At 61.1% G+C, this 13,788-nt stretch overlaps 1 protein-coding gene across 1 annotated transcript in view; it reads left to right on the top strand.

The window, feature by feature from the left end:
* DOCK1 (dedicator of cytokinesis 1) overlaps positions 1 to 13,788 on the top strand; it is a 305,731-nt gene that overhangs the window by 265,954 nt on the left and 25,989 nt on the right. The window contains exons 34-39 of the mRNA XM_054728710.1: positions 2,446 to 2,531; positions 2,770 to 2,926; positions 3,531 to 3,571; positions 5,037 to 5,127; positions 5,827 to 5,946; positions 12,779 to 12,868. Coding sequence (XP_054584685.1) covers positions 2,446 to 2,531; positions 2,770 to 2,926; positions 3,531 to 3,571; positions 5,037 to 5,127; positions 5,827 to 5,946; positions 12,779 to 12,868 — 585 coding nt within the window. The remainder of the gene's footprint in view (positions 1 to 2,445; positions 2,532 to 2,769; positions 2,927 to 3,530; positions 3,572 to 5,036; positions 5,128 to 5,826; positions 5,947 to 12,778; positions 12,869 to 13,788) is intronic.

The following is a 13,788-nucleotide window of genomic DNA, read 5'->3' as shown; positions in this document are numbered from 1 at the left end:
GCAAGGCCTGCAGGACACATGAAAGCATCAGTGTGTCTGAGCGGAGTGACAGGCTGCGGGAATCGATGCTACGTGGATGTTACCACGCGAGCCCGCACCCCAGGTCGGTGGCGAGCGGCTGCCCTCTGCCCAGCCGTGCCCGCTGCTTCTCTCGGACCACGTTTTCCACACAGACACGGCCCAGGGGCGTGGTCCTGCCCTTTCCCCCCTGCGGGGCAGAGGCCGGGACTCGATTTCTGGACTTCTGGACGCTCCCTGCTGCCAGGTGGCGGCCCAGTTTCCCCGGGATCAGAGAAAACATGCCGTGTCCGGGAGGAAGACTCCCAGCTCAGTGTCCTCCGATGCGCTAGGATGAGTCGTCTGGAATGCTCACGTGCGTTTGCCTGCGTGAGGGTCACGCGTGTTTTTCTGCACTCCCGCTGCCTTCCGCGTTGCGTGCTCAGGCATCACGGGTGGGATTGACGCGTGCGTTTTCACGACTTGGAGTCTCATGTTGTATCTCGGGGATTTGTCCGGAAGCTTCAGCCCTCCCCGGACACCCACTGGTGTTCCCGGCAGGGCCTGGCTCGGGAGGTGGGGTTGGAAATGCCAGCCCGGCTGGGAGCAGCCACCTCCCCGCACGCAGAGGAGTCCGCAAGCACTGCCCCTTGCAAACTCGCCCCTGGAAAGAGCAGAGGGGTTGCGGGTTCTGCAGAGGCCGTCGCTTACAGTAAAGGTCACCGTCATGAGGCTGCAGGGGGGAATGAAGGCAGGTCACCCTTTCTCCTTCCGTTAGTCCGCCGCTCCTGTATTGCTCCCGCCCCTGCACTGCTGAGGCTAAACAGCATCAAAGTGGGGGCTTGTCGGGGAGAAGATCAAGGGGGATTTCGGGGATTCGCCGAGGCCCGGGCTCTCACGAGGCTGCCGAGTGCTCGAGGTCGAGCAGGAATCGGTGCTGCTCTGTGGGCCCGTGGGCAGCTCCGTTTCACGTGCCGTGGGTGGGACTGGGGCTCGGCCACGCGGCCGTCAGGGTCAGGCAGGCCTGGGCCTGCGTCCAGGTTCCTCCTGGGGCTGCCCAGACGCCTGCCCTCTGCTCCAGGGGGAGCCACAGGCAGTGGCCACTGCACCTGCCACGCCCAGAGTCCCCAGGGCAGCAGACAGGCCTGCAGGACCTGTGACAAGCACTCGGACACACGTGTTCACGCGTGGCTTGCATGGCCAAGAGAGCAGGTGTGTCTTAGCAGCCTGCCAGCCAACCCCTTTGCTGACAGAGTGAGCCCCCGGCTGCATGCAACACCCACTCTATCCAGTAATCTGTGCACACATCACGTGTGGTCCCCTCGGGGTCACCCGCAGCAGGTGCTGTCCTAGGTGTTGGGACACAGCCGTGACCAAGAGAGAAGGAACTTCTTCCTCTCCCGCAGCTTAAACTCTGGGGGATCCTGATAATAAGGGGGAGGCTGGGGATGGTTGCCTGGAGACGCAGTGTCTGAGCAGATATGTTCACAGGACCCCAGCGACCCTTACATACATGCAGTCCATCGTGTGCTTGCTTCCTGCACCCGAACTCAGCCATGTTTCCTTCAGGCCCTCCTGCCCCTCATCCCTACCTGGCCAAGGTCGATGGCTGCCCTCAGGACCCCCTACAACGTGGGCGTCACCTGGCTAGAACCCCAGTCCTTAGGGGGCTCTGAATTCTGCCAGGGAGGGGGACTGGGCAGCCAGGATGGGGACACGTGTGTCATTGTCAAGGTTGTTACTTCCAGTTCGATCAGCTATGGGGGCGTCATGGAGCCTTGAAAACATTTACAGACTTGCACCTCACAGATCCCATTTTCCCCAGCGCGGGTCCGAGGGCCGGGCGGCATTGTGGCCGTTCCCCGCACTGTGGTCTCCTCATGTCCCACCCCGTCTCACCCCAGGCTTTGGAGGCGTGTGGGGTGTCTTTGGAGACAGTGTCTCTCGTGTTTCTTACAACATTCTTTCAACCAGAGGGAGAAGCTCCCAGGGTCCACCAGGGCCCTGATGTGCTTAGGTTCCTGGGGAGCAAACCCCATCCGTCCTGCTCCATCCGTCCTTCTCCGGGAGCCACGGAGCGCTTTTACATGTTCCTTGTTCCTGGCAATGAAGCTCGAGACGTGTTCTCATGTCCCACCGTAAACTTCCCTCCAATTTCCCTTCTTTCTCTCGCTCCTGTTCCTGCTCCCAGGATCCGCGTGTTTAGACCCCAGTGACCGGGGAAGGAAACGGAAGAGTCCCCGGTGACAGGGGACCATCAGCAATCTCCGGGGGCTGGGGGACAGCGACTGCTAAGTGAAATCCGGCCTCGAGGCGTGGGGGGCTGTCTGAGGGGGATCCCTCACGGATGTAGCAGATGCCGACGTAGCGGATGCACGTGCTGTCGGCGTCCGTCACAGGATGAAACGCCCGCCGCTCCGCTCGCTGACGCGCTCTGTGTAATTACAGTTCGAAAACGAGATCATCACCAAGCTGGACCACGAGGTGGAAGGCGGCCGCGGGGACGAGCAGTACAAAGTGCTCTTCGACAAGATGTGAGTGCTGCTCCGCGGCGGGGCGCGGGGGGGGCGGGGGCGGGAGGGGTGCGGGGTGGACACGGAGGAGGTAGCGAGCCCACAGTGAGCTCTGCAGCCCAGCAGAGGTCCCCATGGGTCCGTGATGGGAAGTCCTGCGCCCTGCACGGCGCACCCCCGCGGGGCTCCGGGCCGCGGGGAACAGGGGTGAACATGGGTAAGCACGGGTGAACACGGGCGAACACGGGGCGGCCTGCAGCCTCCTGGAGCACTGCCGGAAGCACAAGTACCTGGCCAAGACGGGCGAGACGTTCGTGCGGCTGGTGGTGCGCCTGATGGAGCGGCTGCTGGACTACAGGACCATCATGCACGACGAGAGCAAGGAGAACCGCATGAGCTGCACCGTCAACGTGCTGGTGAGGGACCCCCCGGCCCCCCGGGTCCCCAGGTCCCGGTGACCTCTGGCCCCCGTGACCTCTGGCCCTGGGCTCTGCCCGTCGCCGGGCCTGTGTACCCACTGCGGCTCCTGCAGAGGAAATGCACTTTGGGGGTGAGAGCCTCTCCTCCGACCCCTGACAGTCCCGCAGGCTGCACCTCCTGGTCGGGAACGCTGTGTGTGGCCTCGCTGTGCCACCCGCCCCGGCAGGCCCGTCTCTGAGCGTGGCCGACGCGCGGTTGTTCTACAGACGGAGTCCCGCTCTTCGGGGCCCCTCCACGGTGGTTCCGGCGGGAATGCTAAAACTCGGAGCACCTGCTCCGGTCTGCAGTACAGGATTGGATAGAATGCCGAGTGCAGGGACCGGAATCATTAGACTTGCCCCCCCTCGGCCCCTCCCCCCCAAAGAAAAGGGAAGGCGTGTGTACGTTGGTTGTGCGTCCCATGTGACCCTGTGGCTCTAGGGCAGAGCGCTGGGCCACGCGGCCGGGGTGGACACACGCCGAGGAGCCGTGACATTTTCTGTGCATGTCTCGCCTCTCCTAGAACAGGTCTCTTAAAGGTGCTGTGCTTTGACTTTTCAGAATTTCTACAAAGAAATCGAAAGAGAAGAAATGTACATCAGGTACGTAGGTGCCGTGCGTGCCGCGCCCTCTACGTGTCTGTTACCAGCGCACGGTCACGCCCACGCCAAGAAAGGTTGAGGGACCACAGGTTCATCGTGTGGGAGTCGTGCAGCGTAGAGACTGAACTTGGGGAGCACGCGTGTGTGTTCGGAGCCTGTGTGCAGCCGTCCAGGCCCGTGCGGAGATTTGGGGGGGGAGGGGGGGGCGTCATACTTGCCAGCTCAGAAGCAAAGACATGGATGATTATTTCCCGGGGTCTGTACTTCTTGACCGACCCACATGGCCCTTTTGAGAAAAGGCACCTCCACAAATCATAATGTCTCACAGGATCAAACGAAGAGGCCAGTTTAACCCGTTAACGCCACGCGTCCAAAACGGAAACCCCCCCCGCACGCCACGATACTTTGAATTTAATTTTAAGAAATCAATTTGCAATGAATATTATCAAAGTAAATGTGTCACTCCCCATTCGGGTGTTCTTGAATAGTTTCAGCTGAAAATTCTCACGGAAAATGATTTTAAAGTTGGTCAGGGCTGCCACTGAGGGAAAACTTTTTTTTTACGGACGCGCGTGGCGTGGCGGGACGTGCCGTGGGGGGACGGTCCGCCGCCGGCGTCTGCAGGCGCTTATGGCGTACGAGGGGTTATCTTCATCGGGAATAGGCAACATGAACCGCTGTCAGTCCGCTCTTATCCTGACACCGTAGCTGCCCCGCGTTTCGTACTTCCTGCGGGTTTTTCCCATCGCCTGCCTCCTCGTAGGGGCCAGTGTCACACCTTCCGCAAGACCCCCCTTCCCAGGACGCACTCCACGGGGCGCTGGTGTTTAACGATGGCTTTATTACACCCCCGTGGCTTTCTAACTTCGGATTTTTACGATTTTTTTTTTTTTACTGCTTTTTAAAGAAAAGTGCCCCATGATTGTAATAATACCCTTTTGGGAAAACAACCAAGTTCCTTTTTTCCAAAACTGTCAGTCACTTCACATTTGTTTCCGTACGGCAGGGCCTCCTTGGGGTCCTGGTCACCGGGACCTCCGAGTTCTTTTTCTCACAGATGGGTGTGTGTATGGGTTTGGGTGCCTATGGATCCCATCGGCACGTAAGGAAATCACAGCCAAGCACTGTGTCACCTCGTGTCACGCGTACGGAGACAGGGCAGAGAGGTGGGAGGAATGAGGACCCTTGAAGTGCCGTCTGCCTCCTTGTTCCGTCTCCCGTTCTGTCCCGAAAAGAGACGACTTGGATTTGAAACAGGAACGACTGCCTGTGACTCTGGGGGGGGGCGTGGGGGGCGGTTAGTGCTCCCGGCAGCACATGAGCCCACGCGCTGTGGACGGAGAGCGCTGTGTGAAGACGGCACAGCACGACTTGTCGCTGGAGGAGGAATGGAGCGCCTGCCGTCGCCGTCGTCCACGCAGATCGCCCGGTGACATCGTAAGAAGGCGCCTGTTTCTCGCCTCAGGTACCTGTACAAGCTGTGTGACCTGCACAAGGAGTGTGACAACTACACGGAGGCGGCCTACACCCTGCTGCTCCACGCGAAGCTGCTGAAGGTGAGGAGCCGCCGCGCCGCCGTCCTGGCGCCGCAGGAGCTCGCGTGGCGCCACGCCGTCTCGGGGCCGTTATACGCCCACCCGGTGAGAGCTTTCCGTGGCGCTGGCTAGATGCGGCGCAGAAACCCAGACGTTTGGGAAATGCCGTGATGATAGGTTTGGCCCGGTGAATGCGGGTTTGACAAGGTGTCGCAGCAGCTGTCGCTCGGCGTGTAAACACGGAAACGCCCACCTCCGGGCTGGCAGCTGGCAGTCAGAGACCCCGCAGGGCCTCGTCCACGCCAGCCAGGCGCAGAGCGGAGGGAAGGGCGTCAGTGAGGAGGAATGTGGGGCTGGAGGAGCCACGGGGGGAGGAGACACCCTTACCTGCCCAGCAGAGTCCCAGGCCCGGGGCAGGGGGAGGGGTCCCACACCACCTCCAGGTTCACGTTTTAGAACGTGAGCGAGTCACCAGAGCATCTTCCTAGCTAGAGCCTTACTTTTTATTTTTAAAACAGAAAATCAGCCCCGTTCACCCCAGGTGTGACCGGGCTCATAGCACATCCCAGTTCACCCCAGTTCACCCCAGGTGTGACCAGGCCCAGAGTCCATCCCAGTCCATCCCAGGTGTGATAGGGCACCGAAGGCTACCAGGTCTGTGTTTCCAGACCAGCCACGCCCTGTCCCGGTGGCAGCACTCACGCACTGCTTTCTCCTCAGTGGTCGGAGGACGTGTGCGTGGCCCACCTCACCCAGCGGGACGGGTACCAAGCGACGACGCAGGGGCAGCTGAAGGAGCAGCTGTACCAGGAGATCATCCACTACTTCGACAAGGGCAAGGTGAGGCCGCGCGGCACTGCTCCCTGCCCCGGTGCCCCTGTGCGCCCCTGCCCGTGCACCCCTGCCGGCGTGTCCCTGCCTGCGTGCACCTGCCTGCCTGCGTGTCCCTGCCTGCGTGCACCTGTCTGTGCACCCCTGCCTGCCTGCACCTGCCCGCGCGCCCCTGCCTGCGCCACTTGCACACGCTCTGAGCGGCGTGCTTGTGGACCCGGACATTTGTTACAAGTTGTGGGTTGGAAGGTTTCGTTGCAGAGGCCGTAGGTTAGACAAACGCAGTTCTTCCAAGAACGGGTCTGGCTTTTCCTGCCCCCACTCCTGCGTACCTGTTAGAAATAGCCGTCTTCATTCAGAGTGATCGCAGGAGTCCCCGAGTGTGAGCCGGGACCGGCACCAGGGAGGGCCTTCCCGCGTCGGGGACAGGCTCGGAGGGAACTGCTGACACGGCTCCATCGGGCCTGCGTTGGGCGTCACGCCTGCAGCAGGAGCGGTCAGACCCCAGGACTTTGGCTCGATTTGATTTCGGGGAAAATTGCAATTCTTTAAAACCGTCTGTTCAGTAAGGGAATGATACCATAGTTCAACTTGAGACCATCCGCTGCTGGGGATCCCAAAACTGAAACATGGAAGTGAGCGGGCAAAGGGCGGCTCGGCTCCTGGGCACACGCTGTCACCTGGCTGATTAAGGCGCCGTCACTCTGTCCTCGGGGCGGGGGGGGGGGGAACGGCACGCCCAGAGCTGCTCTCGCTGTTTTAAATGTGCGCAGCTTCCCGGGGGGATGGACTTACAGGCCCAGGATCTGCCTGCAAAGACCTGGAGCAGGCCGCTCGGGCAGCCCGTGGGCGTGGCGTGGCGTGGCGTGGCGTGGCCGTGGACAGCATCGTCGCTGCAGGGACACCCACAGTTCTGGCAGGAAGCTGGGATCGGGTTCTAGCAAAGTTTTTGTAGCTTGCCCGGCCGCAGTGGCTCAGTGGTTGAGCGTCAACCTATGAACCGGGAGGATCAAGGTTCGATTCCCGGTCAGGGCACATGCCTGGGTTGCGGGCTTGATCCCTGATTGTGCAGGAGGCCGCCAATCAGTGACTCTCTCCTCATTGATGTTTCTATCTCCCTCCCCCTCTCCCTTCCTCTCTGAGGTCAATAAGTGACACGTTTATTTAAAGTTTTCTTTTCTCTAGCTTGTGCTCCAAAAGCAGCGGCCAAGAGGATGGGCTGTCTTATGTCGGACGCTCCTCCGGCTTTTGAATTACGTGGTCATCTTTCCGAATTTCTTCCACATAAAATCATTCTCTTATTTTTGCTTTTCCCCCGTTTTAAAGAGTTTTCAGTGTCTCTCAGCTCAGCCCCTGTGTGTGTGGTTGTGTTTTTTTTTAACTTTTTCTTCCTCTCCATGAAATGTCATTTCCATCTCTGTCCCTTTTCATTCTTTTCCGGCTCTTCCTTCCTGGCTGACAGGCGCTCCCAGCCCTTCCGTGTGGTGCTGTCACCCGCTCCAGCGTCCCCCGAATGCCTCCTGTCGGGTGTCAGCACGGCGGGCGAGCGCTCCTCCCTGAACGCGCTCCGAATTGCCTGTCTCATTGTGCTCGGTGGAGGCCTAGTAATTTCCAATAAAGCCGGACTGCGGCGTGTCACTGGCAATGACCGGCTTCTCTGTGGAGGAGGAGTCCAGAGCAGACGAGCCGCGGGAACGGGCGGGCGGGCGGGGAGGCCCGCGCTCAGCACCGCCAGGCCCCCTCCGACGGAGCCGCCGGGCAGCGGCCGCAGAGGGGCGCCTGACTGGCAGCCACGTGACGTGGGAAGCCGTGACTGTTTCCAACCCCGGCTCTGCTTTCTCCTCCTAAAATAGCCTCGCCCTGACAGAGTCGCACTTTGCCTCGTGCCCAAGTCGGAAAACGAGGCGTCTTGCGTCATCTCGTGAACCAAAAATAGGGGTTTGGGAGCCAGTTTCTGTTTCTGTGACGTGCCTGGCCTTCTTGTCTAAGAACTGGGGGTGCAGTGTCCTCCGCCTGTGAGTTTCATCCCGGAAAACCACGGTTGTTACTAAGAGGAACCGCAGGTACAAAGGTAACGACGCCCTCTTTGGGGTGTATGCCAGCATTTCCTAACGTTTGGGAAAATCCCAATGTTCTCCAGCATCTATTCCACCAGCCGGGACGTGGCCTGAGCGTCCGTTAGGATCCGCTCCTGTAGGAAGCAACCATGAACTTGGAAGCATGAGAAAACCAGTTTCCAGAGTCAGCACCCTCCCCGCTCCCCCACGCGGGGTGGCCAGTGAACGCACAACGTCAGGAATGCTGCCGACGGGTTAAGGACGTCACGCCAGAAAACGGAGTTGTGCGTGGAGATGGGGCGTCTTCCTGTGGGCTGCGGGGAGCCGCAGAGCCCAGGGCCCTGCGAGCCGGGCGGCCGTTCAGTCGCACACGTTAAAGCGATTTCCTCGCCAAAATAACTAACTGGGGATCGTGCTGAACCTGGTCCTCTCTGGCTCCGACTGTTCCTCGAGGTTTTCACATTGAAATGGGAGCGCCCGCACCCCGCAGAGCCTGTGCTACTGAAGGCGGATGGGAACCTCCTCCAGGCAGCGTCCTTTCAGCGAGGCTGGGTGGTGGGTGGGTGGGTGTGTGTGTAGAAAATCTGACAGAAAACACAACCGGGAGACCTCAGGATGAGGTGGATAAGATATTTATTCAAGGCATATATGCTTTTGCCCGGCCAGCGTGGCTCAGTGGTTGAGCATGGACCGATGAACCAGAGGTCACGGTTCGATTCCAGGTCAGGGCACAGGCCCGGGTGGTGGGCTCCATCCCCAGTAGGGGGGCGTGCAGGAGGCAGCCGATCCGTGATTCTCACCATGGATGTTTCTGTCTCTCTCTCCTTCCCCCTTCCTCTCTGAAATCAACAAAAATCTATTTTTATAAAAGACATGCTTTAAACACAATGGCTTTGATACGTATCTAAAGCACCTCATCCGTCCTTTAGGGCAAGAACACGTGAGGCAGGGAACCGGGGGAGTGAGTTTGCAGAAAAGTGGCGTCCGGAGAGGGAGTGGCCGGTGAAGGTGTCGTTTTCCCTGAAGTGGAACACGCGGCGCCTGGAGGAAGCGTGGAGAGGGGAGGCGCTCCCCTCCTGGAAACGGCTGGGCCGGGAGGACCGAGGAAGATGCAGCAGGCGATGAAGAGAGGGGAAGGATGCCCGCGACGTGGACAGCTGAGCGGGAAGGAGGCCGGGGTGGGCAGAGGGGGATTCTGGGAAGGAGCAAGTGTGTCCTCCGTAGGAAGGACCTGTCCGCCTCTTTCTTCCCCGAAATCTTTTCCACTCCGGGCTGATTTTTATTTTGTCTTTCCAAGTACTAAATGCATCTCTTATCAGAATAGCTTTCTTCTCAGCAAAAACAGCAGATGGTTTCTTGAGCCTGTGGCTGTGCAAAACGTATTTTAGTCCCGTGGGTGACTCAGTGGTAAGTCAGGCCCTGGGTGGGGTCATTCAACTAAGGAAAGGCAAAGACTGGCAGGCAGCAGGGGGGTCGGTGCCCAGGGTATGCCAGGTGTGGGGCTCGGCGGTGCCCAGGGTATGCCAGGTGTGGGGCTCGGCGGTGCCCAGGGTATGCCAGGTGTGGGGCTCGGCGGTGCCCAGGGTATGCCAGGCGTGGGGCTCGGCGGTGCCCAGGGTATGTCAGGTGTGGGGCTCGGCGGTGCCAGGGTATGTCAGGTGTGGGGCTCGGCGGTGCCAGGGTATGCCAGGTGTGGGGCTAGGCGATGCCCAGGGTATGCCAGGCGTGGGGCTCGGCAGTGCCCAGGGTATGCCAGGCGTGGGGCTCGGCGGTGCCTAGGGTATGCCAGGTGTGGGGCTCGGCGGTGCCCAGGGTATGCCAGGCGTGGGGCTCGGCGGTGCCCAGGGTATGCCAGGCGTGGGGCTCGGCGGTGCCTAGGGTATGCCAGGCGTGGGGCTCGGCGGTGCCCAGGGTGTGCCAGGTGTGGGGCTCGGCGGTGCCCAGGGTATGCCAGGTGTGGGGCTCGGCGGTGCCCAGGGTATGCCAGGTGTGGGGCTCGGCGGTGCCCAGGGTATGCCAGGTGTGGGGCTCGGCGGTGCCCAGGGTATGCCAGGTGTGGGGCTCGGCGGTGCCCAGGGTATGCCAGGTTTGGGGCTCGGCGGTGCCCAGGGTATGCCAGGTGTGGGGCTCGGCGGTGCCCAGGGTATGCCAGGTGTGGGGCTAGGAGGTGCCCAGGGTGTGCCAGGCATGGGGCTAGGAGGTGCCCAGGGTATGCCAGGTGTGGGGCTCGGCGGTGCCCAGGGTATGCCAGGTGTGGGGCTAGGAGGTGCCCAGGGTATGCCAGGTGTGGGGCTCGGCGGTGCCCAGGGTATGCCAGGTGTGGGGCTCGGCGGTGCCCAGGGTATGCCAGGCGTGGGGCTCGGCGGTGCCCAGGGTATGCCAGGCGTGGGGCTCGGCGGTGCCAGGGTATGTCAGGTGTGGGGCTCGGCGGTGCCAGGGTATGCCAGGTGTGGGGCTAGGCGATGCCCAGGGTATGCCAGGCGTGGGGCTCGGCGGTGCCCAGGGTATGCCAGGCGTGGGGCTCGGCGGTGCCCAGGGTATGCCAGGCGTGGGGCTCGGCGGTGCCTAGGGTATGCCAGGTGTGGGGCTCGGCGGTGCCCAGGGTATGCCAGGCGTGGGGCTCGGCGGTGCCCAGGGTATGCCAGGCGTGGGGCTCGGCGGTGCCTAGGGTATGCCAGGCGTGGGGCTCGGCGGTGCCCAGGGTGTGCCAGGTGTGGGGCTCAGCGGTGCCCAGGGTATGCCAGGTGTGGGGCTCGGCGGTGCCCAGGGTATGCCAGGTGTGGGGCTCGGCGGTGCCCAGGGTCTGCCAGGTGTGGGGCTCGGCGGTGCCCAGGGTGTGCCAGGTGTGGGGCTGGGCGGTGCCCAGGGTATGCCAGGTGTGGGGCTCGGCGGTGCCCAGGGTATGCCAGGTGTGGGGCTCGGCGGTGCCCAGGGTATGCCAGGTGTGGGGCTAGGAGGTGCCCAGGGTGTGCCAGGCATGGGGCTAGGAGGTGCCCAGGGTATGCCAGGTGTGGGGCTCGGCGGTGCCCAGGGTATGCCAGGTGTGGGGCTAGGAGGTGCCCAGGGTATGCCAGGTGTGGGGCTCGGCGGTGCCCAGGGTATGCCAGGTGTGGGGCTCGGCGGTGCCCAGGGTATGCCAGGTGTGGGGCTCGGCGGTGCCCAGGGTATGCCAGGCGTGGGGCTCGGCGGTGCCCAGGGTATGCCGAGTGTGGGGCTCGGCGGTGCCCAGGATATGCCAGGTGTGGGGCTCGGCGGCCTGTGTTCCCAGTGGACTTACCGTTCACACCCGTCTCAGCGGGAGGGTTGGGGCAGCTGCGAGTGCCAGCACGTGGTCCGTGTTACGGGCTGAATGTTTGCATCCCCCCCGCCCCCGCCCCAATTCACATGTTGCAGCCCCAACCGCCACGTGATGGGGCCAGGGGGTCGGGCCTTTGGGAGTAACTGTCTAGACGCGGTCACGACTGGGACAGGCCTGAAGGGTCAGTGCCGATACAGGAGGAAGGGAGCGAGCTCAGGGCCACGGGCCGCCCACGAGGGGGCAGCTGTCCGCACGGCAGGAGGAGAGTCTTCACTGAGAACCGCGTCGCCGGCACCTTGGTCTCGGATTCCAGCTCAGAACCGTGAGCAAGAAAGTGTGCTGAGGAAGCCGCCGTCGGTGGTGTTTTTTTAGTAACCGTCATCGCGAGCAGGCACTGCGGGAAAAGACCACGCTGGGCCAGTCTACCCGCTGTGTGCCCGTGGGCAAGTGCCTGACGCGTTCGACCCTCGACTTCCTTATCTGCAAAATGGGCATAATCAAGAGACCCACCTGGCCGGGTGCAGGACCTCCACAAGAGGATGGACCTAGCGGATGCGGGAAATCACTCGCCCCGAGGATCCCTGCTCCGTCTGCGGCAATGGTGGGCGGAGAAGGAGGCGATGGGTGTCGGAGGACCCCGGATTTGGGATGATGGGGGCCCTTCCTGATCCTAAGCCAACAGCCTTCCGTCCTGTTCATGGAACGCTGCTGAGCCGCCCGGGGCTCAGGTCCGTGTCTCTGCCCTCTGGGGCTTACCGTCTCTGAGGAGTGACGGGGCAGGGCCCAGTCTCAGCACGTTACCCAAAGATTTAAAATGGGGAGAACCAAGGAGGAGGTGGAGGGCAGGCTTCCTGGAAGAGGCGACTCCTCGGTATTTTCCGTGTTCTCCTCGGGTAAACCCCTCTCTTTTATTTTTCCCAAGGAAAATAAGGGAAACGCAGGCCTCCTCTGTGTTTCAGCAAATTACCGCACAGGCGTCAGCCTTTTAATAAATACATCTTCACAGAAAGGCCCCCTGGTCACGTGATAGCGGGCTTTGCATCCTCCTGCCGCTTGCACGCGTAAAGCCAACTTCCTGCAAACCTGAGCTTCGCGCCGACCTATCCCCTGGTCTTCCTGACCACGGAGACAGAGCGTTTATGAAACGGGGCGATCGGGGAAAGGAGCGAAATCAGGCTCGTCACAGCCTGTCATCGCCCTGCCGGCCCCCTCCCCGGCTCCTCGGCTGACCAGGCAGGGGGGCTGGTGGCCACGCAGGTCAGCAGGACGGTGGGCAGAGGCCGCAGGGCGCTCGGCGGATGCCGATCGTGGCCAGAGGACACGCACCTCGGGAACTGCTTGTCTTTGCCGACGGTCCTCCCGCCGTGTTTTGATTCAAGCAGCTGATGTCCAACTCGTTTCACCAGGAACGGTTGTGGCACTGCTTGATGCTCGGGCCGCATGATTCAGGTTGGGGTTTCTCTCTCCCGTTCCCCTTTCCTCGCAGATGTGGGAGGAGGCCATCGCGCTGGGCAAGGAGCTGGCCGAGCAGTACGAAAACGAAATGTTCGACTACGAGCAGCTCAGCAAACTGCTGGTAGGTCCTTCCTTCTTTCTGCATCAGGGAGCCGGGCCCTCTGAGCGCAGTTCCCTGCATTCCCGCTCCCTTTCCACGCTGGGGTTCTCCTGTGGCCTCAGGCAGCGCCCCACCTGTGGCCCTGTGGCCGGGTACAGCCTCCACTTACCTGCCGGCTGCTCCTGGCCCTCAGGGACCAAGCTCTCGGCTTCCATGGAGGGTTTACATGCGAACAGTGCTGACCCCGTGCCCACAGGAGCCCCGACGGGGCCGGTGGAGAGCGGCCCAGACCTTCCTCTTGCCACCGAAGCTGTCAGTCCTCCCTCCTGCCTTCTCGAACCACGGCACCCACTGGATGATGTGGTGGTGTTTGCCACTATTTTAGAGCGGAATTCTGCCCTTTTAAATTCTTCTTTAATGTGTCCCAGTATCTGACCAACGCCATTTTTAAAATACTAAAGACCAGCCCGGCCGGCGTGGCTCAGTGGTTGAGCGTCAACCTAGGAACCAGGAGGTCAGGGTTGGATTCCCCTCAGGGCACAGGCCCGGGTTGCAAGCTCGATCCCCAGTGTGGCAGCCCATTCGTGATTCTCTCTCGTAGTGGATGTTTCTATCTCTCCCTTCTCCCTTCCTCTCTGAAATAAAAATAAAAATAAAAATATACGTATATTTTTTAAAAATACTAAAGACCAGCCGTTTCGTCAAAAGACAAACACCTGTTATGTGGTTGTTGAGAACACCTGTGAGACGCAGCAGGTGGCAGAATATGGGGTTTGGGTAAGGTGACCATATCGTCCCGCTTTTGGCGGGACAAAACCAATTTTTAACAATTTGTCCCGCGTCCCATGGCGTTTTAAAAAAGTCCCTAATCTTTCCAAAAATAGGGACTTTTTAAAAACGCCACGGGACGCGGGACAAATGGTTAAAAATCAGGACTGTCC

This window comes from Eptesicus fuscus, chromosome 17 (genome assembly GCF_027574615.1).
Source record: "Eptesicus fuscus isolate TK198812 chromosome 17, DD_ASM_mEF_20220401, whole genome shotgun sequence".
NCBI lineage: Eukaryota > Metazoa > Chordata > Mammalia > Chiroptera > Vespertilionidae > Eptesicus > Eptesicus fuscus.
This window is presented reverse-complemented; position numbering and strand designations above follow the sequence as displayed.